The sequence below is a fragment of the Oncorhynchus masou genome, chromosome 21 (assembly GCF_036934945.1).
Source record: "Oncorhynchus masou masou isolate Uvic2021 chromosome 21, UVic_Omas_1.1, whole genome shotgun sequence".
NCBI classification, from domain to species: domain Eukaryota; kingdom Metazoa; phylum Chordata; class Actinopteri; order Salmoniformes; family Salmonidae; genus Oncorhynchus; species Oncorhynchus masou.
The window spans coordinates 52,846,888-52,870,808 of record NC_088232.1 but is presented as its reverse complement, the minus strand read 5'-3'; the positions used below and the strand labels follow the sequence as shown (position 1 = coordinate 52,870,808).

The following is a 23,921-nucleotide window of genomic DNA, read 5'->3' as shown; positions in this document are numbered from 1 at the left end:
TCCCGGGGCTGTGGTATTAAATCAGCACCTTCTACACCCTACTTCCCGGGGCTATGGTATTAAATCATCACCTTCAACACCCTACTTCCCGGGGCTATGGTATTAAATCAGCACCTTCTACACCCTACTTCCCGGGGCTATGGTATTAAATCATCACCTTCAACACCCTACTTCCTGTGTCTATGGTATTAAATCAGCACCTTCTACACCCTACTTCCTGTGTCTATGGTATTAAATCAGCACCTTCTACACCCTACTTCCCGGGGCTATGGTATTAAATCAGCACCTTCAACACCCTACTTCCCGGGGCTATGGTATTAAATCATCACCCTCAACACCCTACTTCCCGGGGCTATGGTATTAAATCAGCACCTTCTACACCCTACTTCCCGGGGCTATGGTATTAAATCAGCACCTTCAACACCCTACTTCCCGGGGCTATGGTATTAAATCATCACCTTAAACACCCTACTTCCCGGGGCCATGGTATTTAATCAGCACTTTCAACACCCTACTTCCCGGGGCTATGGTATTAAATCAGCACCTTCTACACCTTACTTCCCGGGGCTATGGTATTAAATCAGCACCTTCAACACCCTACTTCCCGGGGCTATGGTATTAAATCATCACCTTAAACACCCTACTTCCCGGGGCCATGGTATTAAATCAGCACCTTCTACACCCTACTTCCCGGGGCTATGGTATTAAATCAGCACCTTCTACACCCTACTTCCAGGGCTATGGTATTAAATCAGCACCTTCAACACCCTACTTCCAGGGCTATGGTATTAAATCATCACCTTAAACACCCTACTTCCGGGGCCATGGTATTAAATCAGCACCTTCTACACCCTACTTCCAGGGCTATGGTATTAAATCATCACCTTAAACACCCTACTTCCCGGGGCCATGGTATTAAATCAGCACCTTCTACACCCTACTTCCCGGGGCTATGGTATTAAATCATCACCTTAAACACCCTACTTCCCGGGGCCATGGTATTAAATCAGCACCTTCTACACCCTACTTCCCGGGGCTATGGTATTAAATCATCACCTTCTACACCCTACTTCCCGGGGCTATGGTATTAAATCATCACCTTCAACACCCTACTTCCCGGGGCTATGGTATTAAATCATCACCCTCAACACCCTACTTCCCGGGGCTATGGTATTAAATCATCACCCTCAACACCCTACTTCCCGGGGCTATGGTATTAAATCATCACCCTCAACACCCTACTTCCCGGGGCTATGGTATTAAATCAGCACCTTCAACACCCTACTTCCCGGGGCTATGGTATTAAATCATCACCCTCAACACCCTACTTCCCGGGGCTATGGTATTAAATCATCACCCTCAACACCCTACTTCCCGGGGCTATGGTATTAAATCATCACCCTCAACACCCTACTTCCCGGGGCTATGGTATTAAATCCTCACCTTCTACACCCTACTTCCCGGGGCTATGGTATTAAATCATCACCCTCAACACCCTACTTCCCGGGGCTATGGTATTAAATCATCACCCTCAACACCCTACTTCCCGGGGCTATGGTATTAAATCCTCACCTTCTACACCCTACTTCCCGGGGCTATGGTATTAAATCAGCACCTTCTACACCCTACTTCCTGTGTCTATGGTATTAAATCAGCACCTTCAACACCCTACTTCCTGTGTCTATGGTATTAAATCATCACCTTCAACACCCTACTTCCCGGGGCTGTGTGAGAGGTGTTTCAGGATACACTTTCTCCTGAGGTATGTCAGCAGTGTCATCTCTGGATCAGCGTGCTTCTCTGTTATCTGGAGAGATAACATATATATTGTATATCATGTTATACGTGTACACATATATGAAATATATATTTCCAAATACATACTCTGAACAGGCGAAATGTTCTCATGGCGATTAATTATGGATAAAGCTACTGAGATCGAAGAACCAACGTAATACAAATATTCCATAGCGTGAAATATATACAGTAGCAGTCAACAGTTTGGACACACCAACTCATGCAATGATTTGTCTTTATTGTTTATCATTTTCTACATTGTAGAATAATAGTGAAGACGTCAAAACTATGAAATAAAACATATGGAATCATGTAGCAACCAAAAAACTGTTAAACAAATCAAAATATATCTTCAATTTTACATTCTTTGAAGTAGCCACCCTTTGCCTTGATGACAGCTTTAATAGGAAGAGACTTGCTTGGGCCAAGAAACATAAGCAATGGACATTAGAACGGAGGAAATCTGTCCCTTGGTCTGATGAGTCCATGTTTGTGATTTTTGGTTCCAACCGACGGTTCTTTGTGAGACGCAGTGTAGGTGAACGGATGAAGAATGGAGGAGGAGGTGTGACGGTGTGGGTGTTTTGATGGTGACACTGTCTGGTTTGCGCTTACGCTGGCTGTGTGGGCGATTTGACCAAGAAGGTGCTGCATCAGACGACCTGGCCTCCACAATCACCCAACCTCAACCCAATTGAGATGGTTTGGGATGAGTTGGACCCGCAGAGTGAAGGAAAAGCAGCCAACAAGTGCTCAGCGCTTGTGGGAACTCCTTCAAGACTGTTGGAAAAGCATTCCAGGTGAAACTGGTTGGGAGAATGCCAAGAGTGTGCAAAGCTGTCATCAAGGTAAATGGTGGCTATTTTGAAGAATCTACAATGTAAAATATATTTTGATTTGTTAAAATACTTTTTGGGGTTATTACATGATTCCATGTGTGTTATTTCATAGTTTTGATATATTCACAATAATTCTACAATGTAGAAAATAGTAAAAAATAAAGAAAAACCCTTGAATGAGTCAGTGTGTCCAAACTTACTGTATTTCCCCACATAATCATATACATTCTGTGATCAGTTAATTTGTGCTTATGGCGATAAATTAGAGTAAAGTTAATGAGAATGAAGTAGTAAGATAATAAACGTTTCCCGTTCAACGTCTTCAGCCATTGTATTTCAAATGCACAATTATCAAATGTATAGATCTTTATTAAGCGTAGTCTCAATAACGTGTTAGCCTACCAGCCCACCTACCATTACTGACCAACTATTGATCAAGTTGACTTAGAAAGAAAAGTTGTGAATCTTACCTTTTTTCCATTCACAAAGAAAACAAGTTCATCTCCGCTCATGTTGTGATCCGTCAGTTTACTCCTGTTCGTCTGCTCTCTGTAGGTCAGGTCCGACATGTTAGTGGTTTGCGCACTCTACTGTTGTCAGTGAAGACTGATACACCACCTTGTGACAATGAATATATTCATTCAGTCACCCTCTATCTCTCTCGCTGTATCTCTCTCGCTCTCTCTCTCTCTCTCTCTCTCTCTCTCTGTCTCTCTGTCTCTCTGTCTCTCTGTCTCTCTGTCTCTCTGTCTCTCTGTCTCTCTGTCTCTCTGTCTCTCTGTCTCTGTCTCTCTCTCTCTCTCTCTCTCTCTCTCTCTCTCTCTCTGTCTCTCTGTCTCTCTGTCTCTCTGTCTCTCTGTCTCTCTGTCTCTGTCTCTCTCTCTCTCTCTCTCTCTCTCTCTCTCTCTCTCTCTCTCTCTCTCTCTCTCTCTCTCTGTCTCTGTCTCTCTCTCTCTCTCTGTCTCTCTCTGTCTCTCTCTCTCTCTCTCTCTCTCTCTCTCTCTCTCTGTCTCTGTCTCTGTCTCTGTCTCTGTCTCTCTCTCTCTCTCTCTCTCAACCTTTTAAAGTTTAACTCCCTACGTTCGTCTGTCCCTTTACCCTCTATATCTCTTTCGTTATGTGACTAGACAAGAAGATATAAGCGTTATAAAATGATAAAAAGTCTCCAACTTTGGACTGAATATTAGGATGACACACAGCAAAATCATGTGTCACGGCGGGATGTGAGGCGGGAGATGACATGAGAGACACACGTGATAGCATGTTATTGATTATCGATCAGCCTTGTGGTCACGCATGGTGAGTAGTGTACTCATGAGGTGGCTGTCTTTCACTGACCTCCCGTCCTGTTTTTCTTTTGGTGTTTCAGACCAGACACCTTCTTAAATAAACATTCACTAACACTAAAAAAGAGCTAGGCTTGGCATGAGGCGTATGAGACAGCTAGAAGTATGGAACACACAGGGGAGAGAGATACCAATGCTAAGATTAAGACATGATGTGTTCTTTCAAATAGATGAATGATGAATGAATGAATGAATTAATGAATGAATGAATGATATGCCAAAAGAGAGTGAGAGTCAGAGATGACAATTACATGCGATTGTTTTTTTAAATTTTATTGAATAGATTTGTAGTTTGTATCAAGAGTTACGTTTCTTGAATACAAAGCATTTGTATTTAAATAAGTCTCCAGATAACAATTTGATCAGATTCTCATAGCAGGATAATAATCCCACAGCAACAGGAAATCTGATTTATTGTATGGCTTATAATTAATAGATATTTTGGTAGGTATATTTTTATTTCGGGGAAATCAAATCAGAAATATTAAAACATAAATTACCAATTTAAGAATATTTTTTTAAACCTTGAATAAACTGCAAGTTTTCATTTCCTGCAACAACAGGAAATGATCAAAATAAGATTTAATTTACTTTAGTTCCTTCTCACGCAATGCAAATGTCACATGTTACTCATAGACAGAGATCTAGGATCAGCTTTTACTTCCACAAATCCTCATTTATTCCAAGACACAGCTCTAGGAGCAGGGCCCATATCCACAAAGCATCTCAGAGTAGGAGTGCAGATCTAGGATCAGGGCCCATATCCACAAAGCATCTCAGAGTAGGAGTGCGGATCTAGGATCAGGGCCCATATCCACAAAGCATCTCAGAGTAGGAGTGCGGATCTAGGAGCAGGGCCCATATCCACAAAGCATCTCAGAGTAGGAGTGCAGATCTAGGATCAGGGCCCATATCCACAAAGCATCTCAGAGTAGGAGTGCGGATCTAGGAGCAGGGCCCATATCCACAAAGCATCTCAGAGTAGGAGTGCGGATCTAGGAGCAGGGCCCATATCCACAAAGCATCTCAGAGTAGGAGTGCAGATCTAGGATCAGGGCCCATATCCACAAAGCATCTCAGAGTAGGAGTGCGGATCTAGGATCAGGGCCCATATCCACAAAGCATATCAGAGTAGGAGTGCGGATCTAGGATCAGGGCCCATATCCACAAAGCATCTCAGAGTAGGAGTGCGGATCTAGGATCAGGGCCCATATCCACAAAGCATCTCAGAGTAGGAGTGCGGATCTAGGAGCAGGGCCCATATCCACAAAGCATCTCAGAGTAGGAGTGCAGATCTAGGATCAGGGCCCATATCCACAAAGCATCTCAGAGTAGGAGTGCGGATCTAGGATCAGGGCCCATATCCACAAAGCATCTCAGAGTAGGAGTGCGGATCTAGGATCAGGGCCCATATCCACAAAGCATCTCAGAGTAGGAGTGCGGATCTAGGATCAGGGCCCATATCCACAAAGCATCTCAGAGTAGGAGTGCAGATCTAGGATCAGGGCCCATATCCACAAAGCATCTCAGAGTAGGAGTGCGGATCTAGTATCAGGGCCCATATCCACAAAGCATCTCAGAGTAGGAGTGCAGATCTAGGATCAGGGCCCATATCCACAAAGCATCTCAGAGTAGGAGTGCAGATCTAGGATCAGGGCCCATATCCACAAAGCATCTCAGAGTAGGAGTGCAGATCTAGGATCAGGGCCCATATCCACAAAGCATCTCAGAGTAGGAGTGCGGATCTAGGATCAGGGCCCATATCCACAAAGCATCTCAGAGTAGGAGTGCAGATCTAGGATCAGGGCCCATATCCACAAAGCATCTCAGAGTAGGAGTGCGGATCTAGGATCAGGGCCCATATCCACAAAGCATCTCAGAGTAGGAGTGCAGATCTAGGATCAGGGCCCATATCCACAAAGCATCTCAGAGTAGGAGTGCGGATCTAGAATCAGGTTTGCCATTTTTAAATGTTAACGAATGAGACTATATAGACAGATCCGAGATCAGCTCTCATACGCTAGAGATTCCTTTTACTTTCCTCAAAGCCTTAAGTAGCCACATAGAGTATAGTTCTGACTGTTACCACGAGAGCAACAATCTAAAGCAACAAACCGAAAGCAGAAAACCGTCTGGATACGTCCCGTGGTATTAAACTGCATACAGTAAATGTCAGAGGTTATGACTGTTGAGGTTAATTAAGGCCAGTTTCATGTCAACTGTATTGCTGTTGGTTGCAAACAGCAGTGCATAATGAAATGAATTGGGTTTTGGTGTACTGTAGAGTCGTCAGCTCTACGCTGTTGTCCAAAGTCCTCCTGTATCACATCAAATTGGATTTCTTATATGCTTCATTAACATCAGGTGTAGACTAACTATGAAATGCTTACTGACAGAGACTTACCAACAAAGCTGCAACGTAGCCTAGTGGTGAGAGCGTTGGACTGGTAACCGAAATAAGAATTTGTTCTTAACTGACCTGCCTGGTTAAATAAAGGTCAAATAAATCAATAAAAAGCAAATAGAAAAATATCAGTAAGATAATAAAAACACAACGAGTAAAGATAATTGGTACCAGTACCGAGTCCATGTGCAGGGGTTCGAGGAATATCTACATTTAGGTAGGGTGACTAGGCAACAGGATAGATAATAGACAGTAGCAGCAGCGTGTGTGATGAATCAAAAAATGTTCGTGCAAATCGTGTCAATGCAGTGTCCAGGTAGCTACAGCGCATTCAGAAAGTGCCAATGCAGCGTGTCCAGGTAGCTACAGCGGATTCAGAAAGTGCCAATGCAGAGTGTCCAGGTAGCTACAGCGCATTCAGAAAGTGCCAATGCAGAGTGTCCAGGTAGCTACAGCGGAGTCAGAAAGTGCCAATGCAGAGTGTCCAGGTAGCTACAGCGGATTCAGAAAGTGCCAATGCAGCGTGTCCAGGTCGCTACAGCAGATTCAGAAAGTGCCAATGCAGCGTGTCCAGGTCGCTACAGCGGAGTCAGCGCATTCAGAAAGTGTCAATGCAGAGTGTCCAGGTAGCTACAGCGCATTCAGAAAGTGCCAATGCAGCGTGTCCAGGTCGCTACAGCGGATTCAGCGCATTCAGAAAGTATTCAGACACGTTTACTGTGATGTCTTCCGCATCATTTCCCCACAATGATAAAAAGGGTAAAAACAGGTTTTTAGAAAATTTTGCAAAAATAACAACTGAAATACCTTATTTAGATAAATATTCAGACCCTTTGCTATGAGACTCTACATTGAGCTCGGGTGCATGCTGTTTCCATTGATCATCCATGAGATGTTTCCTCAACTTGATTGGAGTCCGCCTGTGGTAAATTCAATTGATTGGACATGATTTGTAAAGGCACACACCTGTCTATATAAGGTCCCACAGTTGACAGTGCATGTCAGAGTAAAAACCAAGCCAAGAGGTCGAAGGAATTGTCCGTAGAGCTCTGAGACAGGATTGTATCGAGGCACAGATCTGGGGAAGGGTACCAAAAAATGTCTGCAGCATTGAAGGTCCCCAAGAACACAGTGGCCTTCATCATTCTTACATCCCTACGGTGAAGAATGGAGGTGGCAGCATCATGCTGTGGGGATGTTTTTCAGCAGAAGGGACTGGAAGACTAGTCAGGATCAAGCAAAAGATGAATGGATCAAAGTAGAGAGAGATCCTTGATGAAAACCTGCTCCAGAGCGCTCAGGACCTCAGACTGGGGCAAAGGTTCACCTTACAGCAGGACAAGGACCCTAAGCAGACAGCCAGAGCCCGTTTTTGAACCTGATCGAACATTTCTGGAGAGACCTGAAAATAGCTGTGAAGCGACACTCCCAATCAAGTTTGACAGAGCTTGAGAGGACCTGCAGAGAAAAATGGGAGAAACTCCCCATGCTCAAGAAGACTGGAGGCTGTAATCATGACCAAAAGTGATATTTCAGTTTTTTATTTGTAATAAATTTGCACAAATTTCTTAAAACTTGTTTTTGTTTTGTCATTATGGGGTATTGTGTGTAGATTGATGAGGCGGGAAAAAAACGATTTAATTCATTTTAGAATTGTCACGTATACTCCCTCTCTGACTGACCTCTAGGTCCCCAGACCGCTGACTATTACACACACCTGTCACCATCATCACGCGCACCAGCGCTTATTGATATTCACCTGTACTCCATCACCTCCTTGATTACCTGCCCTATATATGTCTCTCCCTTTGTTTCCTTCCCCAGGCGTTATTGTTTCTGTTTCATGTCTGTGTGCTGTTTGATGTTCGTGTTTCTTGTTTTGAATTATGCTTAGTTCATTTAATAAATTATTAATTCGCTGAACTTGTTTCCGGACTCCCAGCCCACACGTTACAGAATAACGCTTCACCAAAAGGAATCATCAGGGAGAGTTTTTTTGTTTTTGTTTTGGAGGTGACGCCGGGTCTGGATTCCACTGCCACACCCAAGGATGCGTCAGCCGGCTCTTCAGGCTTTCATGCCTCAGCCGGTACATCGGGGTGTCAAGACAGTTGGCGGGTCAAGCGTCTGTTGTCGCGTCTACCGAGGATGCCTCAGCTAACTCATCAGGCTTCCATGCCTCATCAGGTTTTCAAGACTTGGTAGCCTCAGCAGGCTCCCATGCCACAGCTGGCTCGCCAGGCTCCGGTGCTTCAGGCTGCTCGTCAGTTTCCTGTTCCTCTACGGAGGCGACCGGTCGTTCCCCGGGATCGTCCCTGTGGTCGGCGTCCTGTGGCTGAAGCAGCGCATCAGGGAGGGGGTACAGTCACGAATACTCCCTCTCTAGGTCACCAGACTGCTGATCATTACGCACACCTGTCACCATTGTCACACGCACCAGCGCTTAATGACACTCACCTGGACTCCTTGATTACCTGCCCTATGTATGTCTCTGCCTTTGGTTCCTTCCCCAGGAGTTTTATTGTTTCTGTTTCATGTCTGTGTGATGTTGATGTTTATTGTTTTGAATTATGTTTCGTTCGTTAATTAAATTATTCACTCACTGAACTTGCGTCCTGACTCCCAGCGCACACGTTACAAGAATAAGGCTGTAACATAACAAAATGTGGAAGAAGTGAAGGGGACTGTATACTTTCTGAATGTACTGTTAACTATTGGTTAACTATTTAGAAATCTTGGGGGTAGAAGCTGTTCAGGGTCCTGTTGGTTCCAGACTTGGTGCATCGGTACTGCTTGCCGTGCAGCAGCAAAGAGAACAGTCTATAGCTGGATTCTTTAACTATTTTTTAGAGCTTTCCTCTGACACCGCCTGGTATAGAGGTACTGGATGGCAGTAAGCTTGACCCCAGTGATGTACTGGGGCCTACACACTATCTTTTGTAGCAGAGAGCAATGCTTCCAATGCATACGTTTATTAAGTTGGGTCTAGCCAACAAACAGGCAAAAATACCAATAAACAGGTATGTCCCGAAAACTAGGGAAAATAACAGACAGTAAAAACATAAGCACAATAATCTCACCACTGACTGGGAGAATAAGCACAATAATCTCACCACTGACGGAGAATAAGCACAATAATCTCACCACTGACGAGAATAAGCACAATAATCTCACCACTGACTGGGAGAATAAGCACAATAATCTCACCACTGACGGAGAATAAGCACAATAATCTCACCACTGACAGGGAGAATAAGAACAATAATCTCACCACTGACGGAGAATAAGCACAATAATCTCACCACTGACAGGGAGAAGAAACCCGCACAAAGCAGGCAGGCCCTGGAAGTATAAATAGGCCAATAATCTCATCACTGACAGGGAGAATAAGCACAAAAGCAGTACAGAAATACACTGCAATGTCCTGTCTGGCAGTACAGAAATACACTGCAATGTCCTGTCTGGCAGTACAGAAATACACTGCACTGTCCTGTCTGGCAGTACAGAAATACACTGCACTGTCCTGTCTGGCAGTACAGAAATACACTGCACTGTCCTGTCTGGCAGTACAGAAATACACTGCACTGTCCTGTCTGGCAGTACAGAATTACACTGCACTGTCCTGTCTGGCAGTACAGAAATACACTGCACTGTCCTGTCGGGCAGTACAGAAATACACTGTCCTGTCTGGCAGTACAGAAATACACTGCACTGTCTGGCAGTACAGAAATACACTGCACTGTCTGGCAGTACAGAAATACACTGCACTGTCTGGCAGTACAGAAATACACTGCACTGTCCTGTCGGGCAGTACAGAAATACACTTCACTGTCCTGTCTGGCAGTACAGAATTACACTGCACTGTCCTATCTGGCAGTACAGAAATACACTGTCCTGTCTGGCAGTACAGAAATACACTGCAATGTCCTGTCTGGCAGTACAGAAATACACTGTCCTGTCTGGCAGTACAGAAAAACACTGCAATGTCCTGTCTGCAGGCGGGCCCTGGAAGTTTAAATAGGCCAATAATCTCACCACTGACAGGGAGAATGAGCACAAAAGCAGGCGGGAAGTAAATAGGCCAATACGTAACAGGTGAAAACAATCAAGACAAAACTAACAGGAAACGGTGGCAGTGAGTAGACGATCACCGAGCGCTGCCCGAACAGGGAGGGGAGCCGCCCGAACAGGGAGAGGAGCCGGGAGAGGAGCCGCCCGAACAGGGAGAGGAGCCACCCGAACAGGGAGAAGAGCCGCCCGAACAGGGAGAGGATCCCACATAACAGGGAGAGGAGCCGCCCGAACAGGGAGAGGAGCCGCCCGAACAGGGAGAGGAGCCGCCCGAACAGGGAGAGGAGCCGCCCGAACTGGGAGAGCAGCCGCCCGAACAGGGAGAGGAGCCCCCCGAACAGGGAGAGGAGCCGCCCGAACTGGGAGAGGAGCCCCCCGAACAGGGAGAGGAGCCCCCCGAACAGGGAGAGGAGCCGCCCGAACAGGGAGAGGAGCCGCCCGAACTGGGAGAGGAGCCCCCCGAACAGGGAGAGGAGCCGCCCGAACAGGGAGAGGAGCCCCCCGAACAGGGAGAGGAGCCGCCCGAACAGGGAGAGGAGCCGCCCGAACAGGGAGAGGAGCCGCCCGAACAGGGAGAGGAGCCGCCCGAACTGGGAGAGCAGCCGCCCGAACAGGGAGAGGAGCCCCCCGAACAGGGAGAGGAGCCGCCTGAACTGGGAGAGCAGCCGCCCGAACAGGGAGAGGAGCCCCCCGAACAGGGAGAGGAGCCGCCCGAACTGGGAGAGGAGCCCCCCGAACAGGGAGAGGAGCCCCCCGAACAGGGAGAGGAGCCGCCCGAACAGGGAGAGGAGCCGCCCGAACTGGGAGAGGAGCCCCCCGAACAGGGAGAGGAGCCGCCCGAACTGGGAGAGGAGCCCCCCGAACAGGGAGAGGAGCCCCCCGAACAGGGAGAGGAGCCGCCCGAACAGGGAGAGGAGCCCCCCGAACAGGGAGAGGAGCCGCCCGAACTGGGAGAGGAGCCCCCCGAACAGGGAGAGGAGCCCCCCGAACAGGGAGAGGAGCCGCCCGAACAGGGAGAGGATCCCACATTACAGGGAGAGGAGCCGCCCGAACAGGGAGTGGAGCCCCCCGAACAGGGAGAGGAGCCGCCCGAACAGGGAGAGGAGCAGCCTGAACAGGGAGAGGAGCCGCTCGAACAGGAAGAGGAGCCGCCCGAACAGGGAGAGGAGCCGCCCGAACAGGGAGAGGAGCCGCCCGAACACGCCCGAACAGGGAGAGGAGCCGCCCGAACAGGGAGAGGAGCTGCCCGAACAGGGAGAGGAGCCGCCCGAACAGGGAGAGGATCCCACATAACAGGGAGAGGAGCCGCCCGAACCGGGAGTGGAGCCCCCCGAACAGGGAGAGGTGCCGCCCGAACAGGGAGAGGAGCCGCCCGAACAGGGAGAGGAGCCGCCCGAACAGGGAGAGGAGCCCCCGAACAGGGAGAGGAGCCGCCCGAACAGGGAGAGGAGCCCCCCGAACAGGGAGAGGAGCCGCCCGAACTGGGAGAGGAGCCCCCCGAACAGGGAGAGGAGCCGCCCGAACTGGGAGAGGAGCCCCCCGAACAGGGAGAGGAGCCCCCCGAACAGGGAGAGGAGCCGCCCGAACAGGGAGAGGAGCCACCCGAACAGGGAGAGGATCCCACATAACAGGGAGAGGAGCCGCCCGAACAGGGAGTGGAGCCACCCGAACAGGGAGAGGAGCCGCCCGAACAGGGAGAGGATCCCCCCGAACAGGGAGAGGAGCCGCCATGGAAACAATGACTTGACCAGCGAGTCATACTGGAAGCAATGACTTGACAAGGGAGTCATACTGGAAGCAATGACTTGACCAGGGAGTCATACTGGAAGCTTAACTTGTATCAGGATTCGTACTGGAAACAATGACTTGACCAGGGAGTCATACTGGAAGCTTAACTTGACCCTGGAGTTGTTCCTGTCAGTTGTGTGTTGACAACTCCTGCATCAGCCAAGCTGCTCTTTCCTTCATCTGTTTATGTATATTTCATTATATTATTCAACCTTTACTTTATAAGATGGGTGATACGTCCCCCCAAGTGCCAGAACTGTGATGGACCGATATTTAAATCTTTTCAGTACATTAATCTACCTCTCTGCCAAATGTTGTGCTTTTATCACGAAATGTGCGATAGTTATGTAAAAGTCAATTTAGCTCTGTGCATACAGAAAGGACGGTGACATAACAGTCCATGTTATTCATTAAGTCATGTTCAAACCTTTGGAACAACCAATCTGGCTTCTGGCTTCTGTCCAAAACCATTCTCTCTCCGGTCCTGCAGAGCAGCCCTGTAGACCAGCAAGAAAGGTCATATCTATCTGTAGACCAGCTAGAGAGGTCACATCTCATGGTAGACCAGCTAGAAAGGTCATATCTATCTGTAGACCAGCTAGAAAGGTCATATCTCACTGTAGACCAGCTAGAAAGGTCATATCTCACTGTAGACCAGCTAGAAATGTCATATATCACTGTAAACCAGGTCTGTAGACCAGCTAGAAAGGTCATATATCTCTATAGACCAGCTAGAATGGTCATATCTATCTGTAAACAAGCTGGGAGGATCATATCTCTGTAAACCAGCTAGAAAGGTCATGTCTCTGTAAACCAGCTTGAAAGGCCATGTCTCTCTGTAAACCAGCTAGAAAGGCCATGTCTCTCTGTAAACTAGCTCTATAGTCCAGCATGATGGTAATATCTCACCATTTTGTGCCAGAAACGTTCCCAGTCAACCATGGCTCTGCACACTGTCTCATACCGTCCCTGGGAGGGGTGCGTCACCTGAGTGGGTTGAGTCACTGATGTGGTCATCCTGTCTGGGTTGGCACCCCCCCCCCCATCTTGGGTTGTGCCGTGACAGAGATCTTTGTGGGCTATACTCAGCCCTGTCTCAGGATGGTAAGTTGGTGGTTGAAGACATCCCTCTAGTGGTGTGGGGGCTGTGCTTTGGCAAAGTGGGTGGGGTTATATCCTTCCTGTTTGGCCCTGTCCGGGGGTGTCCTCGGATGGGGCCACAGTGTCTCCTGACCCCTCCTGTCTCAGCATACAGTATTTATGCTGCAGTAGTTTATGTGTAGGGGGGCTAGGGTCAGTTTGTTATATCTGGAGTACTTCTCCTGTCCTATTCGGTGTCCTGTGTGAATTTAAGTATGCTCTCTCTAATTCTCTCTTTCTTTCTCTCTCTTGGAGGACTTGAGCCCTAGGACCATGCCTCAGGTCTACCTGACATGATGACTCCTTGCTGTCCCCAGTCCACCTGGCCGTGCTGCTGCTCCAGTTTCAACTGTTCTGCCTTATTATTATTGGACCATGCTGGTCATTTATGAACATTTGAACATCTTGGCCATATTCTGGACAACACCCTGTCGTTCTCAACCAACATCATGGCGGTGGCCCGTTCCTGTAGGTTCATGCTCTACAACATCCGCAGAGTACGACCCTGCCTCACACAGGAAGCGGCGCAGGTCCTAATCCAGGCACTTGTCATCTCCCGTCTGGATTACTGCAACTCGCTGTTGGCTGGGCTCCCTGCCTGTGCCATTAAACCCCTACAACTCATCCAGAACGCCGCAGCCCGTCTGGTGTTCAACCTTCCCAAGTTCTCTCACGTCACCCCGCTCCTCCGCTCTCTCCACTGGCTTCCAGTTGAAGCTCGCATCCGCTACAAGACCATGGTGCTTGCCTACGGAGCTGTGAGGGGAACGGCACCGCAGTACCTCCAGGCTCTGATCAGGCCCTACACCCAAGCAAGGGCACTGCGTTCATCCACCTCTGGCCTGCTCGCCTCCCTACCATTGAGGAAGTACAGTTCCCGCTCAGCCCAGTCAAAACTGTTCGCTGCTCTGGCCCCCAATGGTGGAACAAACTCCCTCACGACGCCAGGACAGCGGAGTCAATCACCACCTTCCGGAGACACCTGAAACCCCACCTCTTCAAGGAATACCTAGGATAGGATAAGTAATCCTTCTCACCCCCCCCCTTAATGACTTAGATGCACTATTGTAAAGTGGCTGTTCCACTGGATGTCAGAAGGTGAATTCACCAATTTGTAAGTCGCTCTGGATAAGAGCGTCTGCTAAATGACTTAAATGTAAATGTAAAATATTCTGTTATAATCTCCACCCGGCACAGCCAGAAGAGGACTGGCCATCCCACATAGCCTGGTTCCTCTCTAGGTTTCTTCCTAGGTTTTGGCCTTTCTAGGGAGTTTTTTCTAGCCACTGTGCTTCTACACCTGCATTGCTTGCTGTTTGGGGTTTTAGGCTGTGATTCTGTACAGCACTGAGATATCAGCTGATGTACGAAAACTATATGAATACATTTGATTTGATTCTTATTTGAGTTGTCTATTGAATGAGAATACTTATGTTGACACTCTCGTCAGTGTACCCTTTGGTCTCTACTCTGTTGGTCATGCAACAGCCGTTTATCTTCCCTTTTCCACCACACACACACACACACACACACACACACACACACACACACACACACACACACACACACACACACACACACACACACATACACACACACACACACACACCACAGATTGGAGAATAAATTATGGAAGTGAAAGCAGGAGGAAGGCGATGATCCTTATTCAACCTCAGGAGGCTGCGTGACACTCAGGGTGTGATTGTGTGGTCTTACTTTGGTGAACGTCTTGTACCCCTCCAGAATTGGTCTGTAACCAGTACAGCGACACAGGTTCCCTGTGGGGACAACAACAGTACACTATTACCTGGCTCAAACCTGTCATTGATGTGTGGTTCAAATCGGTCTAAATTTCAAAATGTACATTGGTGAGGGGAGATAGAAGGAGAGAGATGACAAGAAAGAGAGACAGTTGGAAGTGAAACAGAGAGAGATTGACACATCCCCTCAATTCAATACAGGAAAAATAAAATATTAGCATGAATTACCACTGTGACTATTACTGGAAGCAATGACTTGACCAGGGAGTCATACTGGAAGCAATGACTTGACCAGGGAGTCATACTGGAAGCAATGACTCGACCCAGGAGTCATACTGGAAGCATTGACTTGACCAGGGAGTCATACTGGAAGCTTAACTTGACTCAAGATTCGTACTGGAAACAATGACTTGACCAGGGAGTCATACTGGAAGCTTAACTTGACCCTGGAGTTGTTCCTGTCAGTTGTGTGTTGACAACTCCTGCATCAGCCAAGCTGCTCTTTCCTTCATGTGTTTATGTATTTAATTATATTATTCAACCTTTACTTTATAAGATGGGTGATACGTCCCCCCAAGTGCCAGAACTGTGATGGACCGATATTTAAATCTTTTCAGTACATTAATCTACCTCTCTGCCAAATTTTGTGCTTTTATCACGAAATGTGCGATAGTTATGTAAAAGTCAATTTAGCTCTGTGTATACAGAAAGGACGGTGACATAACAGTCCATGTTATTCATTAAGTCATGTTCAAACCTTTGGAACAACCAATCCTCTGGCTTCTGTCCAAAACCATTCTCTCTCCGGTCCTGCAGAGCAGCCCTGTAGACCAGCAAGAAAGGTCATATCTATCTGTAGACCAGCTAGAGAGGTCATATCTCATGGTAGACCAGCTAGAAAGGTCATATCTATCTATAGACCAGCTAGAAAGGTCATATCTATCTGTAGACCAGCTAGAAAGGTCATATCTCTCTGTAGACCAGCTAGAAAGGTCATATCTCACTGTAGACCAGCTAGAAATGTCATATATCACTGTAAACCAGGTCTGTAGACCAGCTAGAAAGGTCATATCTCTCTATAGACGAGCTAGAATGGTCATATCTATCTGTAAACAAGCTGGGAAGATCATATCTCTGTAAACCAGCTTGAAAGGCCATGTCTCTCTGTAAACCAGCTAGAAAGGCCATGTCTCTCTGTAAACTAGCTCTATAGCCCAGCATGATGGTAATATCTCACCATTTTGTGCCAGAAACGTTCCCAGTCAACCATGGCTCTGCACACTGTCTCATACCGTCCCTGGGAGGGGTGCGTCACCTGAGAGGGTTGAGTCACTGATGTGGTCATCCTGTCTGGGTTGGCACCCCCCCCATCTTGGGTTGTGCCGTGACAGAGATCTTTGTGGGCTATACTCAGCCCTGTCTCAGGATGGTAAGTTGGTGGTTGAAGACATCCCTCTAGTAGTGTGGGGGCTGTGCTTTGGCAAAGTGGGTGGGGTTATATCCTTCCTGTTTGGCCCTGTCCGGGGGTGTCCTCGGATGGGGCCACAGTGTCTCCTGACCCCTCCTGTCTCAGCATACAGTATTTATGCTGCAGTAGTTTATGTGTAGGGGGGCTAGGGTCAGTTTGTTATATCTGGAGTACTTCTACTGTCCTATTCGGTGTCCTGTGTGAATTTAAGTATGCTCTCTCTAATTCTCTCTTTCTTTCTCTCTCTTGGAGGACTTGAGCCCTAGGACCATGCCTCAGGTCTACCTGACATGATGACTCCTTGCTGTCCCCAGTCCACCTGGCCGTGCTGCTGCTCCAGTTTCAACTGTTCTGCCTTATTATTATTGGACCATGCTGGTCATTTATGAACATTTGAACATCTTGGCCATGTTCTGTTATAATCTCCACCCGGCACAGCCAGAAGAGGACTGGCCACAACACATAGCCTGGTTCCTCTCTAGGTTTCTTCCTAGGTTTTGGCCTTTCTAGGGAGTTTTTTCTAGCCACTGTGCTTCTACACCTGCATTGCTTGCTGTTTGGGGTTTTAGGCTGCGTTTCTGTACAGCACTTTGAGATATCAGCTGATGTACGAAGGGCTATATAAAAACATTTGATTTGATTTTTATTTGATTTGTCTATTGAATGAGAATACTTATGTTGACACTCTCGTCAGTGTACCCTTTGGTCTCTACTCTGTTGGTCATGCAACAGCCGTTTATCTTCCCTTTTCCGCCACACACACACACACACACACACACACACACACACACACACACACACACACACACACACACACACACACACACACACACACACACACACACACACACACACACACACACACACACACACATACACACCACAGATTGGAGAATAAATTATGGAAGTGAAAGCAGGAGGAAGGCGATGATCCTTATTCAACCTCAGGAGGCTGCGTGACACTCAGGGTGTGATTGTGTGGTCTTACTTTGGTGAACGTCTTGTACCCCTCCAGAATTGGTCTGTAACCAGTACAGCGACACAGGTTCCCTGCGGGGACAACAACAGTGCAACATTACCTGGCTCAAACATGTCATTGACATAACTGTCCATGTTATTCATTAAGTGACCATTCTCTCTCCAGTCCTGCAGACCAGCTAGAGAGGTCATATCTATCTGCAGACCAGCAAGAAAGGTCATATCTCACTGTAAACCAGCTAGAAAGGTCAAATCTATCAATCTATGGTATTGAATCAGCACACCTCAACACCCCTACTTTCCAGGGCTATGGTATTAAATCAGCACCCTCAACACCCCTACTTCCTGTGACTATGGTATTAAATCAGCACCCTCAACACCCTACTTCCTGTGTCTATGGTATTAAATCAGCACCCTCAACACCCCTACTTCCTGTGGCTATGGTATTAAATCAGCACCCTCAACACCCCTATTTCCTGTGGCTATGGTATTAAATCAGCACCCTCAACACCCCTACTTCCTGTGTCTATGGTATTAAATCAGCACCCTCAGCACCCCTACTTCCTGTGGCTATGGTATTAAATCAGCACCCTCAACACCCCTACTTCCTGTGGCTATGGTATTAAATCAGCACCATCAACACCCCTACTTCCTGTGGCTATGGTATTAAATCAGCACCCTCAACACCCCTACTTCCCAGGGCTATGGTATTAAATCAGCACCCTCAACACCCCTACTTCCTGTGGCTATGGTATTAAATCAGCACCCTCAACACCCCTACTTCCTGTGGCTATGGTATTAAATCAGCACCTTCAACACCCCTACTTCCCGGGCTATGGTATTAAATCAGCACCCTCAACACCCCTACTTCCTGTGGGTATGGTATTAAATCAGCACCCTCAACACCCCTACTTCCTGTGGCTATGGTATTAAATCAGCACCCTCAACACCCCTACTTCCTGTGGCTATGGTATTAAATCAGCACCATCAACACCCCTACTTCCTGTGGTTATGGTATTAAATCAGCACCCTCAACACCCCTACTTCCCGGGGCTATGGTATTAAATCATCACCTTCAACAACCTACTTCCCAGGGCTATGGTATTAAATCAGCACCCTCAGCACCCCTACTTCCTGTGGCTATGGTATTAAATCAGCACCTTCAACACCCTACTTCCCGGGGCTATGGTATTAAATCATCACCTTCAACACCCTACTTCCCAGGGCTATGGTATTAAATCAGCACCCTCAGCACCCCTACTTCCTGTGGCTATGGTATTAAATCAGCACCTTCAACACCCTACTTCCCTGGGCTATGGTATTAAATCAGCACCATCAACACCCCTACTTCCTGTGGTTATGGTATTAAATCAGCACCCTCAACACCCCTACTTCCTGTGTCTATGGCATTAAATCAGCACCTTCAACACCCTACTTCCCAGGGCTATGGTATTAAATCAGCACCCTCAACACCCCTACTTCCTGTGGCCATGGTATTAAATCAGCACCCTCAACACCCTACTTCCCGGGGCTATGGTATTAAATCTGCACCTTCAACACCCTACTTCCCGGGGCTATGGTATTAAATCAGCACCCTCAAAACCTTACTTCCCGGGGCTATGGTATTAAATCTGCACCTTCAACACCCTACTTCCCTGGGCTATGGTATTAAATCAGCACCTTCAACACCCTACTTCCCGGGGCTATGGTATTAAATCAGCACCTTCAACACCCTACTTCCCGGGGCAATGGTATTAAATCAGCACCTTCAACACCCTACTTCCCTGGGCTATGGTATTAAATCTGCACCTTCAACACCCTACTTCCTGTGGCCATGGTATTAAATCAGCACCCTCAACACCCCTACTTCCTGTGTCTATGGTATTAAATCAGCACCTTCAACACCCTACTTCCCGGGGCTATGGTATTAAATCAGCACCCTCAACACCCCTACTTCCTGTGGCCATGGTATTAAATCAGAACCCTCAACACCCTACTTCCCGGGGCTATGGTATTAAATCAGCACCTTCAACACCCTACTTCCCGGGGCTATGGTATTAAATCAGCACCTTCAACACCCTACTTCCCTGGGCTATGGTATTAAATCTGCACCTTCAACACCCTACTTCCCGGGGCTATGGTATTAAATAAGCACCCTCAAAACCTTACTTCCCGGGGCTATGGTATTAAATCTGCACCTTCAACACCCTACTTCCCTGGGCTATGGTATTAAATCAGCACCTTCAACACCCTACTTCCCGGGGCTATGGTATTAAATCAGCACCCTCAAAGCCTTACTTCCCTGGGCTATGGTATTAAATCAGCACCTTCAACACCCTACTTCCCGGGGCTATGGTATTAAATCTTCACCTTCAACACCCTACTTCCCGGGGCTATGGTATTAAATCAGCACCTTCAACACCCTACTTCCCTGGGCTATGATATTAAATCAGCACCTTCAACACCCCTACTTCCCAGGGCTATGGTATTAAATCAGCACCCTCAACACCCCTACTTCCTGTGGCTATGGTATTAAATCAGCACCCTCAACACCCCTACTTCCTGTTGCTATGGTATTAAATCAGCACCTTCAACACCCCTACTTCCCAGGGCTATGGTATTAAATCAGCAACCTCAACACCCCTACTTCCTGTGGGTATGGTATTAAATCAGCACCCTCAACACCCCTACTTCCTGTGGCTATGGTATTAAATCAGCACCCTCAACACCCCTACTTCCTGTGGCTATGGTATTAAATCAGCACCATCAACACCCCTACTTCCTGTGGTTATGGTATTAAATCAGCACCCTCAACACCCCTACTTCCCGGGGCTATGGTATTAAATCATCATCTTCAACACCCTACTTCCCGGGCTATGGTATTAAATCAGCACCTTCAACACCCCTACTTCCCAGGGCTACGGTATTAAATCAGCACCTTCAACACACTACTTCCCAGGGCTATGGTATTAAATCAGCACCCTCAGCACCCCTACTTCCTGTGGCTATGGTATTAAATCAGCACCTTCAACACCCTACTTCCCTGGGCTATGGTATTAAATCAGCACCCTCAACACCCCTACTTCCTGTGGCCATGTTATTAAATCAGCACCCTCAACACCCCTACTTCCTGTGTCTATTGTATTAAATCAGCACCTTCAACACCCTACTTCCCGGGGCTAAGGTATTAAATCAGCACCCTCAACACCCCTACTTCCTGTGGCCATGGTATTAAATCAGCACCCTCAACACCCTACTTCCCGGGGCTATGGTATTAAATCTGCACCTTCAACACCCTACTTCCCGGGGCTATGGTATTAAATCAGCACCCTCAAAACCTTACTTCCCGGGGCTATGGTATTAAATCTGCACCTTCAACACCCTACATCCCTGGGCTATGGTATTAAATCAGCACCTTCAACACCCTACTTCTCGGGGCTATGGTATTAAATCAGCACCCTCAAAGCCTTACTTCCCTGGGCTATGGTATTAAATCAGCACCTTCAACACCCTACTTCCTGTGGCTATGGTTTTAAATCAGCAACCTCAACACCCCTACTTCCCTGGGCTATGGTATTAAATCAGCACCTTCAACACCCTACTTCCCGGGGCTATGGTATTAAATCAGCACCTTCAACACCCTACTTCCCTGGGCTATGGTATTAAATCAGCACCTTCAACACCCTACTTCCCGGGGCTATGGTATTAAATCAGCACCTTCAACACCCTACTTCCCGGGGCTATGGTATTAAATCTGCACCTTCAACACCCTACTTCCCTGGGCTATGGTATTAAATCAGCACCTTCAACACCCTACTTCCCGGGGCTATGGTATTAAATCAGCACCCTCAAAGCCTTACTTCCCTGGGCTATGGTATTGTATCAGCACCTTCAACACCCTACTTCCCGGGGCTATGGTATTAAATCTTCACCTTCAACACCCTACTTCCCGGGGCTATGGTATTAAATCAGCACCTTCAACACCCTACTTCCCTGGGCTATGGTATTAAATCAGCACCTTCAACACCCCTACTTCCCAGGGCTATGGTATTAAATCAGCACCCTCAACACCCCTACTTCCTGTGGCTATGGTATTAAATCAGCACCCTCAACATCCCTACTTCCTGTTGCTATGGTATTAAATCAGCACCTTCAACACCCCTACTTCCCAGGGCTATGGTATTAAATCAGCAACCTCAACACCCCTACTTCCTGTGGGTATGGTATTAAATCAGCACCCTCAACACCCCTACTTCCTGTGGCTATGGTATTAAATCAGCACCCTCAACACCCCTACTTCCTGTGGCTATGGTATTAAATCAGCACCATCAACACCCCTACTTCCTGTGGTTATGGTATTAAATCAGCACCCTCAACACCCCTACTTCCCGGGGCTATGGTATTAAATCATCATCTTCAACACCCTACTTCCCGGGGCTATGGTATTAAATCAGCACCCTCAACACCCCTACTTCCCAGGGCTACGGTATTAAATCAGCACCTTCAACACACTACTTCCCAGGGCTATGGTATTAAATCAGCACCCTCAGCACCCCTACTTCCTGTGGCTATGGTATTAAATCAGCACCTTCAACACCCTACTTCCCTGGGCTATGGTATTAAATCAGCACCCTCAACACCCCTACTTCCTGTGGCCATGTTATTAAATCAGCACCCTCAACACCCCTACTTCCTGTGTCTATGGTATTAAATCAGCACCTTCAACACCCTACTTCCCGGGGCTATGGTATTAAATCAGCACCCTCAACACCCCTACTTCCTGTGGCCATGGTATTAAATCAGCACCCTCAAAACCCTACTTCCCGGGGCTATGGTATTAAATCTGCACCTTCAACACCCTACTTCCCGGGGCTATGGTATTAAATCAGCACCCTCAAAACCTTACTTCCCGGGGCTATGGTAATAAATCTGCACCTTCAACACCCTACATCCCTGGGCTATGGTATTAAATCAGCACCTTCAACACCCTACTTCCCGGGGCTATGGTATTAAATCAGCACCCTCAAAGCCTTACTTCCCTGGGCTATGGTATTAAATCAGCACCTTCAACACACTACTTCCTGTGGCTATGGTTTTAAATCAGCACCCTCAACACCCCTACTTCCCTGGGCTATGGTATTAAATCAGCACCTTCAACACCCTACTTCCCGGGGCTATGGTATTAAATCAGCACCTTCAAAACCCTACTTCCCTGGGCTATGGTATTAAATCAGCACCTTCAACACCCTACTTCCCGGGGCTATGGTATTAAATCAGCACCTTCAACACCCTACTTCCCGGGGCTATGGTATTAAATCAGCACCTTCAACACCCTACTTCCCTGGGCTATGGTATTAAATCAGCACATTCAACACCCTACTTCCCGGGGCTATGGTATTAAATCATTACCTTCAACACCCTACTTCCCGGGGCTATGGTATTAAATCAGCACCTTCAAAACCCTACTTCCCTGGGCTCTTCATTAAACACCCACCCTACTTCCTGAGCTATGGTATTAAATCTTACCCTATCCGGGGGTATTAAATCAGCACCTTCAACACCCTACTTCCCGGGGCTATGGTATTAAATCAGCACCTTCAACACCCTACTTCCCGGGGCTATGGTATTAAATCAGCACCTTCAACACCCTACTTCCCTGGGCTATGGTATTAAATCTGCACCTTCAACACCCTACTTCCCTGGGCTATGGTATTAAATCAGCACCTTCAACACCCTACTTCCCGGGGCTATGGTATTAAATCAGCACCCTCAACACCCCTACTTCCCTGGGCTATGGTATTAAATCAGCACCTTCAACACCCTACTTCCCGGGGCTATGGTATTAAATCAGCACCTTCAACACCCTACTTCCCTGGGCTATGGTATTAAATCAGCACCTTCAACACCCTACTTCCCGGGGCTATGGTATTAAATCTTCACCTTCAACACCCTACTTCCCGGGGCTATGGTATTAAATCAGCACCTTCAACACCCTACTTCCCTGGGCTATGGTATTAAATCAGCACCTTCAACACCCCTACTTCCCAGGGCTATGGTATTAAATCAGCACCCTCAACACCCCTACTTCCTGTGGCTATGGTATTAAATCAGCACCCTCAACACCCCTACTTCCTGTTGCTATGGTATTAAATCATCACCTTCAACACCCCTACTTCCCTGGGCTATGGTATTAAATCATCACCTTCAACACCCTACTTCCCGGGGCTGTGTGTGAGAGGTGTTTCAGGATACACTTTCTCCTGAGGTATGTCAGCAGTGTCATCTCTGGATCAGCATGCTTCTCTGTTATCTGGAGAGATAACATATATA

The 23,921-nt window shown here is 47.4% G+C and overlaps 1 protein-coding gene across 4 annotated transcripts in view; it reads right to left on the bottom strand.

Moving 5' to 3' along the window:
- Positions 1–23,897, bottom strand: part of xdh (xanthine dehydrogenase) — an 81,018-nt gene extending 57,121 nt beyond the window's left edge. The window contains exons 1-2 of one of the 4 annotated variants that reach the window (XM_064928767.1): positions 3,107–3,329; positions 1,750–1,807 (exon numbers count right to left, since the gene is read on the bottom strand). In XM_064928767.1, coding sequence (XP_064784839.1) covers positions 1,750–1,807; positions 3,107–3,205 — 157 coding nt within the window. In that variant the 5' untranslated portion in view covers positions 3,206–3,329. Of the gene's footprint in view, positions 1–1,701; positions 1,808–3,106; positions 3,330–23,843 lie in introns of those variants that run through there. The other 3 variants (XM_064928766.1, XM_064928768.1, XM_064928769.1) reach the window with 3 other exon arrangements.
- Between the last annotated feature and the right edge of the window lie 24 nt (positions 23,898–23,921).